The sequence below is a fragment of the Rattus norvegicus genome, chromosome 4 (assembly GCF_021556685.1).
Source record: "Rattus norvegicus strain SHRSP/BbbUtx chromosome 4, alternate assembly SHRSP_T2T, whole genome shotgun sequence".
Taxonomy (NCBI): domain Eukaryota; kingdom Metazoa; phylum Chordata; class Mammalia; order Rodentia; family Muridae; genus Rattus; species Rattus norvegicus.
Genome location: NC_141537.1, coordinates 73,054,211 through 73,079,455, shown reverse-complemented (window position 1 = coordinate 73,079,455; position 25,245 = coordinate 73,054,211). Strand labels below are relative to the sequence as shown.

At 40.5% G+C, this 25,245-nt stretch overlaps 1 protein-coding gene and 1 long non-coding RNA gene across 7 annotated transcripts in view; one reads left to right on the top strand and one right to left on the bottom strand.

Annotated features, from left to right (window-relative positions):
• LOC108350700 (uncharacterized) overlaps positions 1-24,211 on the bottom strand; it is a 67,557-nt gene extending 43,346 nt beyond the window's left edge. For 2 of the 5 annotated variants that reach the window (XR_015686529.1, XR_015686525.1), the window contains exons 1-2: positions 24,109-24,198; positions 20,147-20,259 (exon numbers count right to left, since the gene is read on the bottom strand). This is a non-coding gene — a long non-coding RNA (uncharacterized LOC108350700). Of the gene's footprint in view, positions 1-20,146; positions 20,260-24,108 lie in introns of all 5 variants that reach the window. The other 3 variants (XR_015686526.1, XR_015686528.1, XR_015686527.1) reach the window with 3 other exon arrangements.
• Positions 1-25,245, top strand: part of Tpk1 (thiamin pyrophosphokinase 1) — a 378,286-nt gene that overhangs the window by 282,797 nt on the left and 70,244 nt on the right. For both annotated transcript variants that reach the window (NM_001134994.1, XM_087659205.1), the window contains 1 exon segment: positions 20,164-20,275. In NM_001134994.1, the coding sequence (NP_001128466.1) occupies positions 20,164-20,275 (112 nt within the window).

The window sequence follows — 25,245 nt, the reverse complement described above, 5'->3', positions numbered from 1 at the left end:
CAAAAATAAATATTTTCCCCAATTTGTTTCTTCCCCCCTCACAGTGTCTTATCACAGCAATAGAATTAACACATATAGAAATGGTGAGGTATTTTCCCAATCTGTTCGTTGGCATTTTCTCCTATTGACAGTATCCTTTGCCTTACAGAAGATCTACAATTTTATGAGATCGCATGTGTTGATTCTTGAACTTAGAGCATAAGCCATTGGTGTTCTATTCAGCAATTTTTCCCCTGTGCCCATGTGTTCAAGGCTCTTCTCCACTTCCTCTTCTATTAATTTCAGTCGATCTGGGTTTTTTTTCGGGGGGGGGGGGTTGCTTAATCCACTTGGATTTGAGCTTTGTACAAGGAGATAATAAGTCAATTTTCATTCTTCTACATGCTGACCTCCACTTGAACCAGTACCATTTGTTAAAAATGCTATCTTTCTTTTTTTCTTAATTTGGATGGTTTTAACTCCTTTGTCAAAGATCAAGTGACCATAGGTGTGCAACTTCATTTCTGGGTCTTTAATTCTATTCCGTTGAACTACCTGCCTGTCTCTGTGCCAATACCATGCAGTTTTTGTTTGTTTTTTTAATCACTATTGCTCTGTAACACAGCTGGGGTTTAGAGACAGTGATACCCCAGAAGTTCGTTTATTGTTGAAGAGTTTTTACTATTCTGGGTTTTTTGTTATTCCGAATGAATTTGCAAATTGTTCTTTCTAACTCTATGAAGAATTGGGTTGGAATTTTGATGAGGATTGCATTGAATCTGTACATTGCTTTTGGCAAGATGGGCATTTTTACTGTATCAATCCTGCGAATCCATAAGCATGGGAGATCTTTCCATCTTTGAGATCTTCTTCAATTTCTTTCCTCAGAGACTTGAAATTCTTGTCATACAGATCTTTCACTTGCTTGGTTAGAGTCACACCAAGGTATATTGTATTACCTGTGACTATTGTGAAGGGTGTCATTTCCCTAATTTCTTTCTCAGTCTATTTATCCTTTGAGTAGAGGAAGATTACTGATATGTTTAAATTAATATTATATCCAGATAATTTGCTGAAGTTGTTTATCAGCTGTAAGAGTTCTCTGGTGGAATTTTTGGGATCACTTAAGTATATTATCATATGTGCAAATAGTGATATTTTGACTTCTTTCTTTCCAGTTAGCATCCCTTTAAACTCTTCTTGTTTTCTAACTTCTCTGGCTAGAACTTCAAGTACTATATTGACTACGTAGGGAGGGTGGGTAGCCTTGCCTAGTCCCTGATTTTAGTGAAATTACTTCAAGTTTCTCTCCATTTAGTTTGATGTTGGCTACTGATTTACTGTATATTACTTTTACTATGTTTAGTTATGGGCCTTGAATTCCAGATCTTTCCAAGATTTTTATCATAAAGGCGTGCTGAATTTTGTCAAATGCTTTCTCAGCATCTTATTAGATGATCGTGCATTTTTTTTCTTTGAGTTTGTTTATATAGTGGATTACATTGCTGGATTTCCATATATTGAACCTTCATCCCTGGGATGAAGCCTACTTGATCATGATGGATGATCATTTTGATGTGTTTGTGGATTCAGTTTGTAAGAATTTTATTGAGTATTTTGCATTATATTCATAACGGAAATTGGTCTGAAATTCTCTTTCTTTGTTGGGTTTCTGTGTGGTTTTGATATAAGCATAATTGTGGCCTCATAGAATGAATTGGGTAATGTTCCTTCTGTTTCTATTTTGTGGAATAGCTTGAAGAATATTGGTATTAGGTCTTCTTTGAAGATATGATAGAATTCTGCACTAAAATCATCTGTTTCTTGTTTTTTGTTTTGTTTTGGGTTTGGGGCTTTTGTTTTTTTGTTTGTTTGGTTGTTGGTTTTTGGGGGTTTTTTGTTTTGTTTTTTGTTTGTTTGTTTGTTTTGGTTGGAAGACTTATAATGACTGGTTCTATTTCTTTAGGGGTTATGGGACAGTTTAAATGGTTTATCTGATGCTGATTTAACTTTGCTACCTGGAATCTGTCTAGAAAATTGTCCATTTCATCCAGATTTTCCAGTTTTGTTGAGTGTAGGAATTTGTAGAAGGATCTGATCTTTGCCAATCATATTCTGATAGAGGGTTAATATTCAATATATACAAAGAACTCAAGAAGGTAGACTCCAGAGAATCAAACAACCCTATGAAAAATGGGGTACAGAGCTAAACAAAGAATTCTCAACTGAGGAATATTGAATGTCCCAGAAGCAACTAAAAAAATGCTCAACATCTTTAATCATCAGGGAAATGTAAATCAAAACAATTCTGAGATTCCACTTCACACCAGTCAGAATGGCTAATACCAAAAACTCAGGTGACAGCAGATGCTGGCGAGGATGTGAAGAAAGAGAAACACTCCTCCATTGCTGGTAGAATTGCAAGTGTTACAACCACTGTGGAAATCAGTCTGGCAGTTCCTCAGAAAATTGAACATAGTACGACCTGAGGACCCAGCTATATCATTCCTGGGCATACACCCAAATGATACTCCAACATACAACAAAGACACGTGCTCCACTATGTTCATAGCAGCTTTATTTATAATAGCCAGAAGCTGAAAACAACCCAGATGTCCTTCAACAGAGGGATGGATACAGAAAATGTGATACATTTACACAATGGAATATTACTCAACTATATAGAAACAATGGCTTCATGAAATTCGTAGGCAAATGGATGGAACTGGAAAATATCCTGAGTGAGGTAGCATTGTTATAAAAGAACACACAGTGTATATATTCACGGATAAGTGGATATTATCCCAAAAGCTCAGAATACCCAAGATACAATTCCAGACCACATGAAGCTCATGAAGGAGAAAGTCCAAAGCATAGATGCTTCAGTTCTTCTTAGAAAGAGACCAAAATACTCACAGGAAGAAATATGGAGACAAAGTGTGGGGCAAAGACTGAAGGAAAGGCTATCCAGAGACTGCCACACCTAGGGATCCATCTCACATGCAGTCACCAAACCCAGACATTAATGGGGATGCCAAGAGGTACATGTTGACAGGACCCTGATAGCTGTCTCCTGAGAGGCTCTGCCAGAGTCTGACAAATACAGAGGTGGATGCTTGCAGCCAACCATTGGACTGAGAATGTGGTCCCCAATGGAGGAATTAAAGAAAGAACTGAGGTAACTGAGGGGGTTCTCATCCCCACAAGAAGAACAACAATATCAACTAACACAGAACTTCCACAGCTCCCAGGGACTAAACCACCAACCAAAGAATACACATGGAGCAACCCATGGCTCCAACCCCATATGTAGCAGAGGATGGCATTGTCTGGCATCAATGGGAGTAGAGGCCCTTGGTCCTGTGAAGGCTCGATCCCCCACTGTAAGGGAATGCAAGCGCAGAGAGGCAAGAGGGTGAGGGGGGCACCCTCATGGAGGCAAGGGGTGGTGCGATGGCATAGGAGGTTTTCAGAGAGGAAACCAGAAAGGGAGATAACATTTGAAATGTTTATATAGAAAATATCTAATAAAAAATGAAAAAATATATTCAGGTTAAAAGGACAGAGACCTCATGAATAGAATTAAGGGTTTATAAAGGGTGTCCTATAACAGTCCTTCCTCCATGTACTCTGAGGACACTGAAAAGCTGCCACAGGTGAACTAGATAGTGAGTCACCACCAGCCTGAGTCAGCCAGCATCTGACCTGGATACTATAAATGTGAAAATTGCCTCTTTATTATTTGTAAACACAAGTTTATACTATTTTATTATAGAAACTAAGGCATGTGGTTCTTTCCTTGGTTAGAGCATTCTCATTATGTTTGCTCAGCTGGTTTGATAGTTATGCTTGGTTTTCCAATATAAAGTTGTCTTTAACATTATTCAAGGGTGCTAACAATAACTATGGGTATGATTAATATAAATGAAAATATTAGAATCTCATCTTGGATTAGATCTGCTGAACATATATCTTACTTCATTCTCATCTAGTAAAAACTGCCTGGAAATTTTCATGTGGGAACACAGTCACATTTTCTTGTCTGCATACTCCATTTCCTGTCTGGTCTTACGGATGTACAGTTTCTGGGATAACAAACAGCATTGTTGTGGAGTGCTCATAAATACATACTGACAAGAGGGAAGGTTATAAGAGGGCATGTTTGTTTTTAGAAACATTGTGTAAAGCAGATGTCTGTTCTAGGAGACCCTGTACACTCTGCATAGTGGGAAAGGGGAGGCAGTAGACTTGGGAAGAAAAGTGGAACTACATTACTCGGTAAGGATAGCCCATCACCACGTTTCCACTTGTGTTAAAAGTTGGGAAACAGTTGTGGTATATTTTAATAGCTGAGAATGGATTAAATTATTACTGCCATTGAAAAGATCTATCTAGGGGGAAATAAAGATGGCGGCTGCTGCCTGAACCAACAGAGGAGCTCCTAGGGAGACTCATGGAGGTCCATAGGGGTCGGGGTCATCGAAAAGGAGTCTGCAGAACCCACAGTGGCTCCAGAACACCTTTTTTTAAAAGGCAGGTATTGTGAGAAGTTGCTTTTAAAAAGTGAAAAGTAGAATCATGAAATTGGAAAGAAAGATGGCAGAACTGAGCTTCACACAGCAGAGAATGACAAAACCGCATGCCTCACTGCTGCATCTCAGCCCAGAGGCTGCAAGCAAAAGGTTGGACCTGAGCAGCTGTGGAGTGCCTCCTGCTAGCATGTATAAAGCTCTGGAGTCTATCCTGGCACTGCAGATAGACATACCTAGACAGGCAATCATGTACATCAAATATGTTTAGTTTTTTTAAAGGTATAAATAGGACCCATTACTTTTTAGAAAATAATTCATCATGCAATTCTTTTTTCAAAAAATGTATTTTGTGTATGTGTGTGGTCAGTATGTATTTCCACATGTGAGTGTGTATAAATACAAGCAAAGGTGTACACACACACACACTTACAGGCAGACTGCAGGTGTCTTCCTCTATCACTGTGCACCGTGTTTGTTGGAACAGTGTCGCAGTGAACCAGGAGCTCAGACTAGTTGGGCTGAGCTCTTACCTCTACCCAGTGCTGTCCTGACAGTGCATGCCTGTGCAGCAAGCACTCTATGACTATGCTAACCTCCTGGCCTTCTTGTGTAGTTCTGTATGTAAGGGCCATTTTAGAAAATATGTACCTAATAAACAGTTCTACCTTGGAAGTCTGACTGTTCGAGGGTAATTGGCAAAGCTTACTTGGCAGTTCACAGGCTCATGTTTAATGGGATGCAGTGAGGGACTGGAGAGAAGGCACAGTGATCGAGAGATGTGCAGAGGTTATTAGTGAATAAGGCCAGCCCCAGCATGTAGGAGCTATAGTTAACAGCTTGTGCAGCTTCCCCTGCTGGGATATAGAGAGCACAAGGGCAGAGATGCTGCCTGCAGGCTACAAGTACAAAGGTCAACTCTAGAGAGCCTCGGGGGCAGCCTACTAGTGAGTGGAGAGGTGTGCAGTAGCCTGGAGCATGCAAAGAACGTGCCCCTGGACAGCCTGCCTAGAGGCAAGATCACCCTGACTCAGAGCGACTGCAGGATATCCAGGATGATTCTGTGATGGTATTGTATTTATGGGGCTTCAGAAACCAGAACCCTTGAACCAGACCAATGATTCATTGCAATGAATATTTCCATGTAATGATGCTTAGGCAAAAAAAAATCAAAATAAAACAATAAAAACCCAAAAAACAAACAAAAAGCCGATAGCAACAAAAGTTTAAAAAAAAACCATGCAGTGTGATACACTGTAGTTTCTAATGCTACTATGACATACAAATATGCAGTGGAGAGATTGAAAGACGGTGGAAGGTAGCAGTGAGTACTCAGTGCAGAAAAACAGAACTAGAGATGCAGCTGCAAGGACTGGTAAGAAAGAAGGCTGCAATGGACAGGAGAGCATGCCATCGTCCGATATGGCTGGCGGGGTGGTGTGCAGCAGGCTGGAGCGTATGCACACTCATCTCCTGAAATTGCTGCCCAGCTGCATGATCGTCCTGGCTGAATAACAGCAGGGTGTCCGAGAGGAAGAATGGTTTACTTTCTAGACTGGACCTCTTTGAAAGATCCCCATGGTCCATGCCACTGCCCCAGACTGTTTTGAAGTCCAAGGTTCATGTAGGCATCTCTAGTCTGTGCTTCCACAGGAGGCCATGTTAGGGTCAGTGGTGTGGGTTGCCACCAGAGGCCATTTGGATGTGAGTAGCCTGTAACCACCACATGAAGACATTTCATGGTTCATGCTGCCACTGAAAGCTATGTTAAAGTCAGGAGTCCTACTGCAGCTGTGTTGGTCCTAATGTAGCCAGTGGCCTTGTTGATGTTCACCAGCCCATGTTACCATCAAAGGCCAGGTGGATATCCATGGGCGGTGCTGCCACCTGAAGCCATGTTGTTGTCCATGGGCCACACTGCAAAGGTGGGGAGTGTTGAGGGCTATTTGAGGCCATGTTGATGTTTATGGACCATGATGCAGAGGTGGGGAGGGTTGAGGGCTAAGGCCATGTTGATGTCCATGGGCCAGGCTGCCACTAGAGACCCTACTGAAGTCAATGGCATGCACTGATTCTGGAGACTATGGAGATGTCTGTGGTGCATGCTGTCACCAGAAACCATGTGGGAATACATATTGCAGCTGACTAAAAAAGGGCAAGCAAGCTGCAGTTGAAAAAGAGAGACAGACATAGAAGGATTGAGAACCCTACCCCCACCCCACCCAACCCACTCCTAAAAAAAGTAACAGCCTAGCCAGGAAACCATCAAAGAAAGCTCTTAAAAACTGTGATAGGAATCCTGAAATGTAGCTCCACAGTCAATGGCTTCTGACAGGGATGTGGGTGTAAAAGGACACAGTATTCTTTAAGGGGCTAGACACTGCAAGTTTGACCATGCTCCAGTGAGTATACGGGCAACACAAATTGGACTCTTGTTTGGTTTGGTTTATTTTTTGTTTGTTCTCGTCATCATTATCCTCCTCCTCCTCCTCCTCTTCCTCTACCTTCTCTTCCTCCTCTTCCCCCTTCTCCTTTTTCTTCTGCTTTCAGGATAGGTCACAAAGGTCTGGGGCAGGCCTAGGGTGACTGGGAAGTGAGTGTAATTGGGTTTCATTATGTAAAGTAGTCATAGACTCCATGTTGCAAATTTCAGAAAATAAGTGCTATATTGTAGACATGGTGCCAATTATGAAATATCACAAATTTTTGGAATATTTTACTAAATATCTGGACAAGCGATCTTCTTTAGATACCTTAATGGAAGTATTTAATGCTTTAAACATTTTCTCTTTGCTAATATTTTGCATTAGTCTCATGAAGAATAATCACTTACTTTCTTTTAAAACATACTGTGGAATGTAAACCTGCCCTTGGAATGAACTCTCAAACAAAAGAGCAGAGATAAATCAGCATTCATAGTTGAAATGCCTAAGTCTCTGTTCTTAGGACACTTACTATGCCATAATCAAGACCTGAAATGATGTAATAAGGAAGCCATATCGTTTCCATTTTATACAGCAGACGTCTATATAGCATACATTGTAAAGTGTGGTTTGAGCACTGTTGACAGGGTTTTCATAAATCCTGAAGGGTACAGTTTTGTCCTAGTATTCAATGAGACGAACACTGACTAGGTAGTGCTGAGCCTGTTGTGGGTCCCTTCTGTTCAACTGGACCTCCCTTTCTGGACTTTAAAGCCCCCTCCATCTATTCTACTCAAATAACTTTCCAAATTATTGACACATTTTTCACCAATAATTATTCTGTGTGCTCTAAACAATTTCCCAGTCAGATATTTATTAAACATATAAAGACATTCTCCCTCTGTGCTGTTAATTCAACCAGCAAAATCAAAGCAGGCTCTTTATCATTTTTAGAGTAACAGTATGAACCTGTTTGCCAGATTCAGTATAGTAGCAAAATGCTGCATTTTGTGGCCCAGGTAAAGTTAGCAGCAGTGGAAAGGAAATCACTTGTCAGGACTAAACGGGAAACATAAGGAGATCACATACAAAACGGGGCTTGCCTTCCTCTGTGGCTCCTCCTTTAAGGTGGAAGGAACAGTGCAAGTGCAGAAGAGCATGGCCATCTCGACCAGGCCTGGCATCTCATGAAGGGCAGTCAAGGGAGCATAATGTGAAACTTAGTCACTACACTGGCTCATAATGCCCTTCCATGTAGCTTGCTCTGGCTCTTATTGGTAGTACTGCTTGCTCCTGGAGTAAGCATTCTTAGAAATCGCTGCTCAAAATGGAATGGTAAAGAGGAAGCTTTCAGGACTTTAATGAGCAAGATTTAGCAGCCTCTTTACTCCGATTCCAATGAAAGGTAAGCATAAAGATGGACGTGAATTAGGAATCAGGAGTGCGGGTGTGAAGGACACGAACAGGCATGCTGGCTTCATCAGTGTGAACGCTGACATAGTCCACATGTAGGAGGCTAGCGGGGGGTGGGGAGCCTGTCCTTGTAGAATTCCAATGATTATAAAAATCTGAATAAACAAAGTAGCTTACATAGCATTAAGAAGGTTCTGTCTTGAGACAGAAGGAACACCCATTCAGAGCCTGCCCCACATGTGGCCCATACATATACAGCCACCAAACTAGATAAGATGGATGAAGCAAAGTGCAGGCTGACAGGAGCCGGATGTAGATCTCTCCTGAGAGACACAGCCAGAATACAGCAAATACAGAGGCGAATGCCAGCAGCAAACCACTGAACTGAGAACAGGACCCCCGTTGAAGGAATCAGAGAAAGAACTGGAAGAGCTTGAAGGGGCTCGAGACCCCATATGTACAACAATGTCAACCAACCAGAGCTTCCAGGGACTAAGCCACTACCTAAAGACTATACATGGACTGACCCTGGACTCTGACCTCATAGGTAGCAATGAATATCTTAGTAAGAGCACCAGTGGAAGGGGAAGCCCTGGGTCCTGCTAAGACTGAACCCCCAGTGAACTAGACTATGGGGGGAGGGCGGCAATGGGGGGAGGGTAGGGAGGGGAACACCCATAAGGAAGGGGAGGGGGGAGGGGGATGTTTGCCCGGAAACCGGGAAAGGGAATAACACTCGAAATGTATATAAGAAATACTCAAGTTAATAATAAAAAAAAAAGAAGGTTCTGTCTTATTAGTCATTTAATATTAACTGTTCAACTAGAGAATAAGGTAAACTCATGTCAGAAAACACACAGTTTCAGCCTGACTTTACCAGATAATTCCCAGAACAATAAATAAATAAATAAATAAATAAATAAATAAATAAATAAATAAATAAATAAAATTTGACAATTTTGAAACATATCTCTGTAATGCTCTGGCTTTCAAAACAATAAACCAAAATGTTAATGTTATATACTGTGTGTGTGTCTGTGTGTGTGTCTGTGTGTGTGTGTGTGTGTGTGTGTGTGTGTGTGTGTGTGACTGGTCATCATTATCAAGTGGATTTCTTAAAAAGAATCTTTCCAAAAATAAAGCTCCCATAGGAAATGAGATATTATTTCAAAGGTAAATGGAGTCTAGATTATTACACATAAGAATTTTCAAATTATTATTCAAAAAAGTATTTTCAGTCTGTTTACTGTTGTGGTAATTGCTTTTAACTTTTTTTCTGCAAGACTCTCTAGTTTCTAGATATGGAATATATGAATGGATATTGTGACTTTTAAGAGGTCAATCTATGAAACCTTTTTTTTTCAGTCTTATTTGACTTGGGAGTGTGTTTGGGGGGTGTAAAACATATTTTAACACTGCTTTAATGTAGGCTATTTAACCTAACCTACTACTCCTATGTTTTGATTTCTATACCTATTAAGAAAAATGAAAGGTCTCATGAGTCTTCTTACTCTGAAGTTTTGCAAATGCAAGCTCTTCGGGGAGACCATTTGTTAGATAGCAGTTTTCCATTATGTGATCAGTATCAGCATGAAAATATACCAATTGCATATAAGAACAGCATCTTTTGGTACACATAGTGTGGATCCATTTATCTTTTTCCTTTAATTTTTCCTGCAGACTATTTACTTTCTTACAGTATTTGCTAATACATTTTAAAGTACCTGGACAGGGTGGCAAAAGATGTTAGAGGTTGGCCTTGTGTTTAATCAATCTGAAGGACTGTTTCATTCATACTAGGTCTACTTGTGTACTTGCACTGTATACAGAAGTCATCACAGGGTATGTTTTAAGCATTAATAGCAATTTAATGAATGAATGCTTTGTGAATCACCAGTATCTTGAATGTGTGTTTGATGATCTTCTTAATTTGCTATGTATTTTGTGAGGCTTACACTAAGACATTCTAAAACATTTTTGTCCAAATGTTGGCATAGTTCCTAAATTTAAGGACTTCAAATACAATAAAATTGAATTGAATCAGTTGTCTTTATATTTGGTGTTTTTTCAATGAAAAAACTAGGGCAAGCTTTTACTTTTTTTTTCAATTATGCCTTCATCACTTGCAGTAAAGAAACACAGTACAAAATGTGATGGGCATGGCCTCCTAGTTCTCAGTAGGTATCTGAGTATACCTATCTGTATATACGTTCTTCTGTAGCCTAGAATTAGAGTCTGAGGAAACTAATCACATGATACTTACGCATGATTTCCAGTACACACAACCATGCTACATCTTTGCTGCCTTTTTACTGGATTATAGTTTCCTCACAGTAAGGTTGCTGAATATGTTCTAATAAACACAACTGAAGAGGCAAGCCGTGATTGACTTTTGTTGCTTCTTTGCTGTCTAGAACTGCTTTTGACTTCAAAGAGTTATCTTAGCTGAGAGCAGAGGATGGAGCAGAAACCTGTGCAGTGATTCATGGGAGTATATGGAAGTGAATGATTAGTTCATGTGCCTCTGCTCTTCAGTGATGCCATAAATCCTGCAGGAGTTCTTTAACGTCAGACTGGATGCCTGCTTCTGTCAAATCTCATATAGACTAGCATATATTATAAATTGAGAAATCTAGGGAATGAACAAAAGTTCCTTCACCAGTCATTCATTTTTTAGCGATGTCACATTGACATGCTGATCGAGGACGAAAGCGTAATACTCTTCTCTTTTAGCCATAAAAGCTAAATTTGCATATTTATAAACACTGAGACCCTTCACATATGGCAAAGCACACTTTTAAAGCAAGAGACAAAATGTTAATTGATGATAGTCTAAGACCTATATGTGACTTCTCAAGTCTCTAAACTATTTTACTCCCAGAATGAAAATGTTAAGGTGCATTGGTTCTTAGGATAACGAGAAAAGCCATGAATACCTAGCAAAGTCAAGTAAGGAGACTTCCCACTGTGCTGCTTAAATCAGTGACTTTACAGCATTGCTTCTCTCCCCAGGATAATAAAATGTAACATGTGTATGTCCTGTTTCCTTTGCATTATATGTTGAAAGCTGAAGAATCATCTCTGAGAGTCAATATCCATCAGTTGAAAGAATTATTCTTCCCACACCCGCGGATCCCGGCCCGCAGCAGCTCTCTGCTCCCAGACCCGGTGAGAGAGAGACCCAACCGCCTGGTCAGGTGGGCACTCCTGAGGCTGCAGAGCGGAAGAGACCACCAACACTGCTCACCCCTGCCCACATCCCTGGCCCAAGAGGAAACTGTATAAGGCCTCTGGGCTCCCGTGGGGGAGGGCCCAGGAGCGGCAGGACTTCTGCGCCTGAGACACCGCCGGAACCTGAAAGAAACAGACCGGATAAACAGTTCTCTGCACCCAAATCCCGTGGGAGGGAGAGCTAAACCTTCAGAGAGGCAGACAAGCCTGGGAAACCAGAAGAGACTGCTCCCTGCACACACATCTCGGACGCCAGAGGAAAAAGCCAAAGACCATCTGGAACCCTGGTGCACTGAAGCTCCCGGAAGGGGCGGCACAGGTCTTCCTGGTTGCTGCCGCTGCAGAGGGCCCCTGGGCAGCACCCCACGAGCGAACCTGAGCCTCGGGACCACAGGTAAGACCAAATTTTCTGCTGCAAGAAAGCTGCCTGGTGAACTCAAGACACAGGCCCACAAGAACAGCTGAAGACCTGTAGAGAGGAAAAACTACACGCCGGATAGCAGAACACACTGTCCCCATAACTGACTGAAAGAGAGGAAAACAGGTCTACAGCACTCCTGACACACAGGCTTATAGGTCAGTCTAGCCACTGTCAGAAATAGCAGAACAAAGTAACACTAGAGATAATCTGATGGCGAGAGGCAAGCGCAGGAACCCAAGCAACAGAAACCAAGACTGCATGCCATCATCGGAGCCCAATTCTCCCGCCAAAACAAACATGGAATATCCAAACACACCAGAAAAGCAAGATCTAGTTTCAAAATCATATTTGATCATGATGCTGGAGGACTTCAAGAAAGACATGAACACACTTAGGGAAACACAGGAAATCATTAATAAACAAGTAGAGGCCTACAGAGAGGAATGGCAAAAATCCCTGAAAGAATTCCAGGAAAACACAATCAAACAGATGAAGGAATTAAAAATGGAAATAGAAGCAATCAAGAAAGAACACAGGGAAACAACCCTGGATATAGAAAACCAAAAGAAGAGACAAGGAGCTGTAGATACAAGCTTCACCAACAGAATACAAGAGATGGAAGAGAGAATCTCAGGAGCAGAAGATTCCATAGAAATCATTGACTCAACTGTCAAAGATAATGTAAAGCGGAAAAAGCTACTGGTCCAAAACATACAGGAAATCCAGGACTCAATGAGAAGATCAAACCTAAGGATAATAGGTATAGAAGAGAGTGAAGACTCCCAGCTCAAAGGACCAGTAAATATCTTCAACAAAATCATAGAAGAAAACTTCCCTAACCTAAAAAAAGAGATACCCATAGGCATACAAGAAGCCTACAGAACTCCAAATAGATTGGACCAGAAAAGAAACACCTCCCGTCACATAATTGTCAAAACACCAAACGCACAAAATAAAGAAAGAATATTAAAAGCAGTAAGGGAAAAACGTCAAGTAACATATAAAGGGAGACCTATCAGAATCACACCAGACTTCTCGCCAGAAACTATGAAGGCCAGAAGATCCTGGACTGATGTCATACAGACCCTAAGAGAACACAAATGCCAGCCCAGGTTACTGTATCCAGCAAAACTCTCAATTAACATTGATGGAGAAACCAAGATATTCCATGACAAAACCAAATTTACACAATATCTTTCTACAAATCCAGCACTACAAAGGATAATAAATGGTAAAGCCCAACATAAGGAGGCAAGCTATACCCTAGAAGAAGCAAGAAACTAATCGTCTTGGCAACAAAACAAAGAGAATGAAAGCACACAAACATAACCTCACATCCAAATATGAATATAAAGGGAAACAATAATCACTATTCCTTAATATCTCTCAATATCAATGGCCTCAACTCCCCAATAAAAAGACATAGATTAACAAACTGGATACGCAACGAGGACCCTGCATTCTGCTGCCTACAGGAAACACACCTCAGAGACAAAGACAGACACTACCTCAGAGTGAAAGGCTGGAAAACAACTTTCCAAGCAAATGGTCAGAAGAAGCAAGCTGGAGTAGCCATTCTAATATCAAATAAAATCAATTTCCAACTAAAAGTCATCAAAAAAGATAAGGAAGGACACTTCATATTCATCAAAGGAAAAATCAACCAAGATGAACTCTCAATCCTAAATATCTATGCCCCAAATACAAGGGCACCTACATACGTAAAAGAAACCTTACTAAAGCTCAAAACACACATTGCACCTCACACAATAATAGTGGGAGATTTCAACACCCCACTCTCATCAATGGACAGATCATGGAAACAGAAATTAAACAGTGATGTCGACAGACTAAGAGAAGTCATGAGCCAAATGGACTTAACGGATATTTATAGAACATTCTATCCTAAAGCAAAAGGATATACCTTCTTCTCAGCTCCTCATGGTACTTTCTCCAAAATTGACCATATAATTGGTCAAAAAACGGGCCTCAACAGGTACAGAAAGATAGAAATAATCCCATGCGTGCTATCGGACCACCACGGCCTAAAACTGGTCTTCAATAACAATAAGGGAAGAATGCCCACATATACGTGGAAATTGAACAATGATCTACTCAATGATAACCTGGTCAAGGAAGAAATAAAGAAAGAAATTAAAAACTTTTTAGAATTTAATGAAAATGAAGATACAACATACTCAAACTTATGGGACACAATGAAAGCTGTGCTAAGAGGAAAACTCATAGCGCTGAGTGCCTGCAGAAAGAAACAGGAAAGAGCATATGTCAGCAGCTTGACAGCACACCTAAAAGCTCTAGAACAAAAAGAAGCAAATACACCCAGGAGGAGTAGAAGGCAGGAAATAATCAAACTCAGAGCTGAAATCAACCAAGTAGAAACAAAAAGGACCATAGAAAGAATCAACAGGACCAAAAGTTGGTTCTTTGAGAAAATCAACAAGATAGATAAACCCTTAGCCAGACTAACGAGAGGACACAGAGAGTGCGTCCAAATTAACAAAATCAGAAATGAAAAGGGAGACATAACTACAGATTCAGAGGAAATTCAAAAAATCATCAGATCTTACTATAAAAACCTATATTCAACAAAATTTGAAAATCTTCAGGAAATGGACTATTTCCTAGACAGATACCAGGTATCAAAGTTAAATCAGGAACAGATAAACCAGTTAAACAACCCCATAACTCCTAAGGAAATAGAAGCAGTCATTAAAGGTCTCCCAACCAAAAAGAGCCCAGGTCCAGATGGGTTTAGTGCAGAATTCTATCAAACCTTCATAGAAGACCTCATACCAATATTATCCAAACTATTCCACAAAATTGAAACAGATGGAGCCCTACCGAATTCCTTCTACGAATCTACAATTACTCTTATACCTAAACCACACAAAGACACAACAAAGAAAGAGAACTTCAGACCAATTTCCCTTATGAATATCGACGCAAAAATACTCAATAAAATTCTGGCAAACCGAATTCAAGAGCACATCAAAACAATCATCCACCATGATCAAGTAGGCTTCATCCCAGGCATGCAGGGATGGTTTAATATACGGAAAACCATCAACGTGATCCATTATATAAACAAACTGAAAGAACAGAACCACATGATCATTTCATTAGATGCTGAGAAAGCATTTGACAAAATTCAACACCCCTTCATGATAAAAGTCCTGGAAAGAATAGGAATTCAAGGCCCATACCTAAACATAGTAAAAGCCATATACAGCAAACCAGTTGCTAACATTAAACTAAATGGAGAGAAACTTGAAGCAATCCCACTAAAATCAGGGACTAGACAAGGCTGCCCACTCTCTCCCTACTTATTCAATATAGTTCTTGAAGTTCTAGCCAGAGCAATCAGACAACAAAAGGAGATCAAAGGGATACAGATCGGAAAAGAAGAGGTCAAAATATCACTATTTGCAGATGACATGATAGTATATTTAAGTGATCCCAAAAGTTCCACCAGAGAACTACTAAAGCTGATAAACAACTTCAGCAAAGTGGCTGGGTATAAAATTAACTCAAATAAATCAGTTGCCTTCCTCTATACAAAAGAGAAACAAGCCGAGAAAGAAATTAGGGAAACGACACCCTTCATAATAGACCCAAATAATATAAAGTACCTCGGTGTGACTTTAACCAAGCAAGTAAAAGATCTGTACAATAAGAACTTCAAGACACTGAAGAAAGAAATTGAAGAAGACCTCAGAAGATGGAAAGATCTCCCATGCTCATGGATTGGCAGGATTAATATAGTAAAAATGGCCATTTTACCAAAAGCAATCTACAGATTCAATGCAATCCCCATCAAAATACCAATCCAATTCTTCAAAGAGTTAGACAGAACAATTTGCAAATTCATCTGGAATAACAAAAAACCCAGGATAGCTAAAGCTATCCTCAACAATAAAAGGACTTCAGGGGGAATCACTATCCCTGAACTCAAGCAGTATTACAGAGCAATAGTGATAAAAACTGCATGGTATTGGTACAGAGACAGACAGATAGACCAATGGAATAGAATTGAAGACCCAGAAATGAACCCACACACCTATGGTCACTTGATTTTTGACAAAGGAGCCAAAACCATCCAATGGAAAAAAGATAGTATTTTCAGCAAATGGTGCTGGTTCAACTGGAGGGCAACATGTAGAAGAATGCAGATCGATCCATGCTTATCACCCTGTACAAAGCTTAAGTCCAAGTGGATCAAGGACCTCCACATCAAACCAGACACACTCAAACTAATAGAAGAAAAACTAGGGAAGCATCTGGAACACATGGGCACTGGAAAAAATTTCCTGAACAAAACACCAATGGCTTATGCTCTAAGATCAAGAATTGACAAATGGGATCTCATAAAACTGCAAAGCTTCTGTAAGGCAAAGGACACTGTGGTTAGGACAAAACGGCAACCAACAGATTGGGAAAAGATCTTTACCAACCCTACAACAGATAGAGGCCTTATATCCAAAATATACAAAGAACTCAAGAAGTTAGACCGCAGGGAAACAAATAACCCTATTAAAAAATGGGGTTCAGAGCTAAACAAAGAATTCACAGCTGAGGAATGCCGAATGGCTGAGAAACACCTAAAGAAATGTTCAACATCTTTAGTCATAAGGGAAATGCAAATCAAAACAACCCTGAGATTTCACCTCACACCAGTGCGATTGGCTAAGATCAAAAACTCAGGTGACAGCAGATGCTGGCGAGGTTGTGGAGAAAGAGGAACACTCCTCCATTGTTGGTGGGATTGCAGACTGGTAAAACCATTCTGGAAATCAGTCTGGAGGTTCCTCAGAAAATTGGACATTGAACTGCCTGAGGATCCAGCTATACCTCTCTTGGGCATATACCCAAAAGATGCCTCAACATATAAAAGAGACACGTGCTCCACTATGTTCATCGCAGCCTTATTTATAATAGCCAGAAAATGGAAAGAACCCAGATGCCCTTCAACAGAGGAATGGATACAGAAAATGTGGTACATCTACACAATGGAATACTACTCAGCTATCAAAAACAACGAGTTTATGAAATTCGTAGGCAAATGGTTGGAACTGGAAAATATCATCCTGAGTGAACTAACCCAATCACAGAAAGACATACATGGTATGCACTCATTGATAAGTGGCTATTAGCCCAAATGCTTGAATTACCCTAGATCCCTAGAACAAACGAAACTCAAGACGGATGATCAAAATGTGAATGCTTCACTCCTTCTTTAAATGAGGAAAAAGAATACCCTTGGCAGGGAAGGGAGAGGCAAAGATTAAAACAGAGACTGAAGGAACACCCATTCAGAGCCTGTCCCACATTTGGCCCATACATATACAGCCACCCAATTGGACTAGATGGATGAAGCAAAGAAGTGCAGACCGACAGGAGCCGGATGTAGATCGCTCCTGAGAGACACAGCCAGAATACAGCAAATACAGAGGCGAATGCCAGCAGCAAACCACTGAACTGAGAATAGGTCCCCTATTGAAGGAATCAGAGAAAGAACTGGAAGAGCTTGAAGGGGCTCGAGACCCCAAAAGTACAACAATGCCAAGCAACCAGAGCTTCCAGGGACTAAGCCACTACCTAAAGACTATACATGGACTGACCCTGGACTCTGACCCCATAGGTAGCAATGAATATCCTAGTAAGAGCACCAGTGGAAGGGGAAGCCCTGGGTCCTGCTAAGACTGAACCCCCAGTGAACTAGTCTATGGGGGGAGGGCGGCAATGGTGGGAGGGTTGGGAGGGGAACACCCATAAGGAAGGGGAGGGGGGAGGGGGATGTTTGCCCGGAAACCGGGAAAGGGAATAACACTCGAAATGTATATAAGAAATACTCAAGTTAATAAAAAAAAAAAAAAAAAAAAAGAAAGTATTCTAGAAGATAAAAAAAAAAAAAAAAAAAAAAAAAAAGAAAGAATTATTCTTTCCTTCATCGGTCTTCGCTAGACTTCACTAGAACACCAAACATACAATGTATTTAGCTGGCTTCTGCCAAAACATAAAGCAGTCCAAAAACAAGGAAGAAGAGTAACTAAAAGCCAGGGTGAATATCAACACATTGAAAATGAGATATGCCCATAGTGTGTGAATCCCTCTTTGATGAACAATAGGAAGTTACCCCTATTGTCAGAAATGTCATGGTCTGGGCCTCCATGCAGATGCCACCCTCCTTCTTCCAGCCCTCTTGAGCCCTATATATGCAACTCCATTCCAGAAGGTTGCAGCTTAGCTGTCACCCTCCAATAGTGTGGCATTTCTGCCAAAGGACCCTAGAAGTGCAGCCTTAAACAAGAAACTGAGACAAATTCTACCTACATGAAATGCTGTCACATAGTTTTCTTCTGGAGCCAAAATACTGTAACGAACTAGAAATTTCTGCCACCTCTTCTACTGACAACTGCTGTTATTATAAAGTAGACATCTTTACCTCTTTCAGTATTTGTAAATGTGCAATGGGTTGTATCCAGGATGTTCGATTGTATTGTATTCTGAATATCTATCCTCAGAGAGAATTACTTTTGCTTTGCTTTGGAGAAAAGGAGGGAGTGGGAAAATAAGTGTGTGGTAAACTAGCCATTCTCAGTCAGTTTAAAAGAAAGCTATACAAAGTAATCAAGACATACTTGCCTTGCAGAGAATTATGACTTTTAGAGGAACATCAGAATCAACTGTAATAGCTGTGGAGAAGTGACTCCTGTTCCCGTTAAGAGACACTGCTCAGCAAGTGAGGTTTCAGACCCACCATCCTTCCCCCTCAGTCCCAATGAGGGGAGAATGAGGGGTTGCTGTGAGCCATTTTTTTAATTGAAATTATCTTATTTATTTACATTCCAGTTGCTGCTGCTCCTCAGTCCCCTCTCTCTCACAGTTCCTCATCCCATTTCTCCCCATTTTTAAAACTTACACATTCTTACTTTTAGAGAAGATTTACAGTTGAGCACATTAAGCAGATTACATACAGTCCCCAGCCCCCATGTACACACATATACTGCCTGCAGTGTGTTCCTCACCATGCCTCCCTGTGGCTCCTTTGTAATAAGTGAGGACATAGTGTTGACTCATTATTGTCACTTGAAGTGTTATGTGGAGACACATCTTTCGTGCTAACATGGAGGTCCATGAGTGAGCATTGTGTTTTTATACAAACCGGAACCACTTGCCCAGGGTTGGCACTACCCGCAGTGGACTGAGCCCTCCCACTTAATCACTGATGAAAAGAACCCTTCACAGGTCATCCTGCAGACTCATTTCTGCCACTCAGGCATGTTATATGTACCACACAATCTACCCATGCTTCTGTGTAGCTATTATCTCCTGCATGGCATAGCTACATTGGTTGTCCCTCTTCTATCCCAACAGCAGACACCAGGTTCAAAATGTACTACCCTTAAAAATAATTCGTTTGATTATACTTAGGCCTTATCTGATTGAATATTTAAATAAAACGTTCCCTATTATTTTACTTGGGGTAGGAAGGGTTTATTTGACTTACAGTTTACAGGACATCATTGAGGGAAAGCCAAGGCAGGACCCTGATGGCAGGAGCTAAAGCAGAGGCCATGGCGGAGTGCTGTTTACGGGCTTGCTTTCACTGGCTTGCTTACGTATCACAACACTACTCAACACTACTTGCCCAAGGACAGCACTAACCACGGTGGGCTGAGCCCTTCCACTTAATCATTAATCAAGAAAATGCCCACAGAAACATGCCCACAGGTCAATCTGATGGAGATAATTCTTAAGTGGAGTTTCCGCCTTCCGAAGTAACTCTAGTTTGTGTCAAGTTGACAAAAACTAACCACAACAAGAATATGTGGTTGTTAGTCTAGAACTCAGTGTCACAAAAGGTTGCAGCTTCAGCAGGTGCAATGGATGGTATCTTTACAATTGGTAGGTTCCAAGAATAAGACTATGCGTGTGGCCCTACACATATTTAACCAATTTTTTCAGTGCGAATCTTAGAATTAATAATAAGCTGAATATAGAAAAGTAGATCTAAGTCAAGTGAAAGAATGCATTAAGTTGGTTTGTGGTTAGTACGATAAGTCACATTAAGTGTTATTGGCTGGCCCCCAGCAGGCTGCAGATTGTTCCTTTCATGCCCCTCTTCATACTTGCTGTTCTTCTTCAGGGAAAGCACAGACTCCGTGTAGACACTGGAATGGAAGGCAGCTGGTGTGGCCTTATTCCTGTTGGACAGCCTTGCAACCATGTGACGACAACAGGCCTGAAATGGAACCTCAGTGAGTAAAACCCTTTTGGAAAAGAGAGGGTTTGTCTTTCATTGGGAAGAGGATGTTTGTTTTGGGCAGAGATGACTCTGAAAACACGAGTCTCTGGGTACCCTCCTCTTCACAGACATGTGCACCATGACTAGAAGTTTTCATCCTCAATGTCTTTGGTGTTCATACAGTTAACCTAAGGATGAAATGACAGGCCGATTTCTGAAGCCCCTGCCAAATCCTCCTGCCACCATCTGAGTGTTTCAATTCCCATACCCTCAGTTGTCCTTGTCATTTTTTATTCTGTCCTGTTGCCTGGAGCCACAGAGAGTATACTTATAGTTTCCACTTGTTTTGGTGATGACTTATGATGGCCCAGCAACTCGTTTATAAGCTAGATGGGACATTTGTATATCTTCCTTGGAGAAAATCTTATCAAGGCCTTTGCTTCTCTGGTAATTGAGTTGTTCCCTTTGACCTAGGATGTGAGTCCTTCACATGTTCTAGTTATGAGTTCTTCATCAGATGTATGGCTGACACATATATCCTTAAAACTCTCTGCTAGTGTTTTTAGTTCCTAAAACTTCATTCACTAAATTAATTCTGCTGAAGTCGTTTTCTCAGTGTTTTGTTTTGTTTTATGCCTCTTGATGCCATGTCTGAGTTGTCCACTTCTCTCTTGGTTTGTGTTCTCCCTGGTTTGTACAGAAACTACACTTTACTTTTTAGAAGTAGCTCAAGTCCTGAGTTTGCAAGTGGTTTTCATAATCAAACCTGTGAGCTTTCACAGATTAGCTGCTGTTATTAAATATTAAAATGTTTTCCAAAAATTATGAGCTTTACTAAGCTATGCAAACACTCCCTGTCCTGAAAAAAGAAATAAGAATGTGTTTATTAAATAAATGGTGATGCACCCTTCAAAAGAGAGGAAAAACTGCCAGACATAGAATCAACTATCTATGATTAACCATGTCTATCTAGAGCTGTATGAGAGAAATATACAACCATGTCATTATTTTTTAACATGTTCACCTCTGAAATAGTTTGAAGATAAAAAGATTATTTTTAAGTCTTTTCTATGATTCAGTGTTGAAACAATTAGGGAAACTGGAGCTCCTTTGAATCACATCTAGAGACCTGTCAGTTTGAAAGGAGAGAGCAGGTCTCCTCCCTGCACATAAGTGTGCGACAGGCTTTGAAGCTATTCAACCCAATGCTGACAGGAGCTCCATTAAATGTGTTTTGAAAACATTGCAACCTAAATAGACTGTTTTAATTCCCACATTTCCCATTACTTACAAGGATCCGAGGTAGACAGCAGTAAACTGTCTACTAGATCTAGTGGCAACCACCTTTCTCAGTACTGGCACCAGGAAGGATAAAGCACCAAGCCAAAGGACAGATGGGGGGAGGGGGGGGCTGTAGCCCAGCATCCTAGTCCGGATGATAAGGAGAGTCATAAGTCCAAGTATAATTCCCAGAGCTGTTTAGAATATTCTTCATTCTCTAGTTCCCACAGCACTATGAAAATCGAGATTTTGAAGAACAGTGCCTTCTTAGAGGGATATAATGTTCGATCTTGCCTAAATATAATATACCATTATTCATTTGTGTGGTTATAGGTTGCTTCACTTTTTAAAATAATTTAAAATAATAAAATAATTTTAAAATAATTTTCTCTACATTTTTATGATAATAAGTGAAAAATGCATGATGGACATATCTGTAATTCCAAGAAATGCAAATCAAAACTACTCTGAGATTTCATGTTACACCCATCAGAATGCCCAAGACCAATAAAACGAATGGCAGCTCGTGCTAACAAGGATATATAGTAAGGGGGAAACTCATCCATTGCTATTGGGACTGAAGACTTGTACAGCCACCATAGAAATCAGTATGGCCGTTCAATCATGTTCCTTGCTGCTGTCTTCATAATATCCAGAAGTTGGAAACAGCATAGCCTTCTGTCAGTAGATGAATAGATAAAGAAAATGTGGCACATTTACACGATGCTGCTTTACTCAGCTATTAAACAAAAGGGAAATCATGAAATGTGTAGGCACATGTATAGAGCTAGGAAAATATCATCTTGAGTAAGGTAACCCAGACCCTGAGTGACAAGCACATTTCATTCCCTTGTATGTAGATATTAGCTGTAAGTCAGTGATAACCACACTACAATCTGTAGAAGCATAGACATTATGTACAGAGTCTAATGTAAGGTACTAGGAAGTGATCAATATCTCCTTAGGAAAGGGAAATAGAATAGTTATGGATGGACAGGGTGGGGACAGGAACAGGAGGATCAAATGGGGAGGGAGAGGGAAGAGGGGGAGAAGGAAGAAGTACAGGGCGAAACAGCTAGTATGAAGGGCCATTTGAAGGGAAACTAATACCATACAAGCTTCCTAAAATCTATTAGTGTATGAGAGAGATTTAAATGAAATTGCCAAATGACAGAAGAGGTGGAGCCCCAAGGGGTCCAAAGGAAGCTTCCAGTGTCAGACATGGTTATTTCTAATCAAGTTGTTGTCCAAAGAGGACCCATGGGAACCCCCAAACAACCCAGGCTGTTGCCAAGGCTATTGGATATTCTCCACAGAATGACAGTTAAGGAAACAAGTTCCTCTAAACACAGCAGGACTGACACAGATATAAACTCTCATAGAGTGTGGCCGCATACAGAGAGCCCGCAGGGTTCTGACCCAGATAGGTTCCAGTGCTGAAAGGAACACAGCCCTTCCCCTCCCAGCCTAGTAGATATTTCCAACTAATAACCACTCACAGAGGAAAAATCAGTTCTCTCAAGGGAGTCCCTGGGGATCCAAACTACTCGTGAGGCCAGTCCCAATGCGGGACAGTAGACGACTAAGACACAACGACCCCAGTGGCGTCTATGGAGGTTCTTTATCTCATGAGATTTTTACAGGGCAGTTACTTTAACCTTATAGGTTTTTACATTAATGTTATGAATTCCAGTTTTGTTTTTAGTGATTCCCTGTGTATGGAATATGTATGTTCTTACTACTCCAGTTGTTGGTATGATCCTGGGAGAGTGGGACCTAAAAGTGAATCAGACTAAAGTTTCATGCAGTAGCCAACTTTATTCAGAGCATTAAACAGTATGTGCTCTGTGGGTAAGAAGAATCAACTGAGGAGAGTATACGAGGATGAGCCCCAGGGCAAACGCTACCCCTGAGCAGAAAAGCACATTCCAAAGACAGTTCTATATTTTGAGGAAACTAAGGTCACAAGATTCTTGTCTTGTTTCCTTGGAGACAAGCACTCAGAATTCCCATAAAACTCCATTCCTGGACTGTGCTCTAACTGTATGTCCATCCATCTACATCTGTATCTCATGCTTTTTCTATAGTGCTTTTTTTCTGATTGTTTTATGTTATTAATTATTGTTTTTAAGTTACCAGTGTGTTTTCTTAGGAGAGACAGAAAGGATGTGGATTCTGATAGGAGAGGTAGAAGTGGCAAGCAACACAGAGGAGTTGGAGGAGGGGAACCATAATCAGAATATATTGTATGAAGAATATATTGTATTTTTAATAAAAGAAAAATTTAAAATAAATTTAAATAAAAGATAAATATAATGAAATTGTACATGTAAGATTGAGTCAAAGTTAGACTTTAACAGAAATTTTTCAGTTCTCAAACCACTTGTTACCATGAAAATTTTAAGAAGCCATTGATGTAGACAGACGGCTCTCTGGATATCCTTCAGTGGTTGAGGTTGCTGTCTTAGTTACGGTTTTACTGCTGTGAAGAGACACCATGACCAAGGCAACTCTTATAAAAACAGCATTCAGTTAGGGCTGGCTTACAGGTTCAGAGGTTCATACCATTATCATCAAGGCGGGAGCATGGTAACATCCAGGCAGGCCTGGTGCAGGCAAAGCTGAGAGTTCTCCATCTTCATCTGAAGGCTGTTAGTGGAAGATTGACTTCCAGGCAACAAGGATGAGGGTCTTAGGCCCACGCCCACTGTGACACAGCTACTCCAACAAGGCCACACCTCCTAATAGTGCCACTCCCTGGGCCAAGCATATACAAACCATCACAGATGCCTAGTCTGGACAACCAGATTCTACAGCTCATTGAGCCTGTTCTTCATTGTGGTTATTTTGTAGCTTGGGTACTTTGTGTTTTAACTGTTGACTAATCATATATGGTTCCTATTTAAATAAGTCACACATCTTCTTCTATACAAACAAAATGAGCTATTATTGCATGTGACTAGACAGGTTTTTGTTAGCAGATTTATTTCAGCAGCCCTGACTATTCATGTGTCTGTTGTTTAACTGTCCTTTGGACTGTTGGTTCTATTTACTAGTTTGGTCATTAATAATAGAAATAAAATATGTTGTGTTTATTCTATTTTTTTTACCAATTAAAATTATTCAGTAACACAACATAGCAGCACTACCACTTATGAATCACAAGTTGTTATGGTCTTTTATCTAAAAGCAAACGAACAAACAAAAGACTTTGCACTAGTACTAGGGAGATAACTCATTTAGTAAAGTGCCACACACCCATGACACCAGAACCCATGCAAAAAGCCAGGTGGGTGGCTCCTGCTTAGAAGCAGCAGTTCAGGGAAGGTGAGGTAGATGGATCCTGGAGTGTGTTGTCAAACCTGCCGAGCCTAATTGGCAAGTCAGTAAACAAGGCTGACAAACAAGTCATGGTATTTACCTCTAGCCATGTGCATGTACTTGTATATACATAAACATGCTCATACACATCCATATAACTACACATACCAACAACCCTTACACACAGATATAAACTACATACACTTTGTAAAAGAGTATTTTTGCCAAGTCCATTGTCATAAATATTCACTCCTGTGTTGCTATTCATAGGATTTTACCTTTGGGTTCTGTCTACTTTATATTAATTTTTAGAAATGATATGAGGTAATAACTCAAAGTATGTTGGTTCCTATAAAGAAATCAGCTATGATTCCCTTAGGG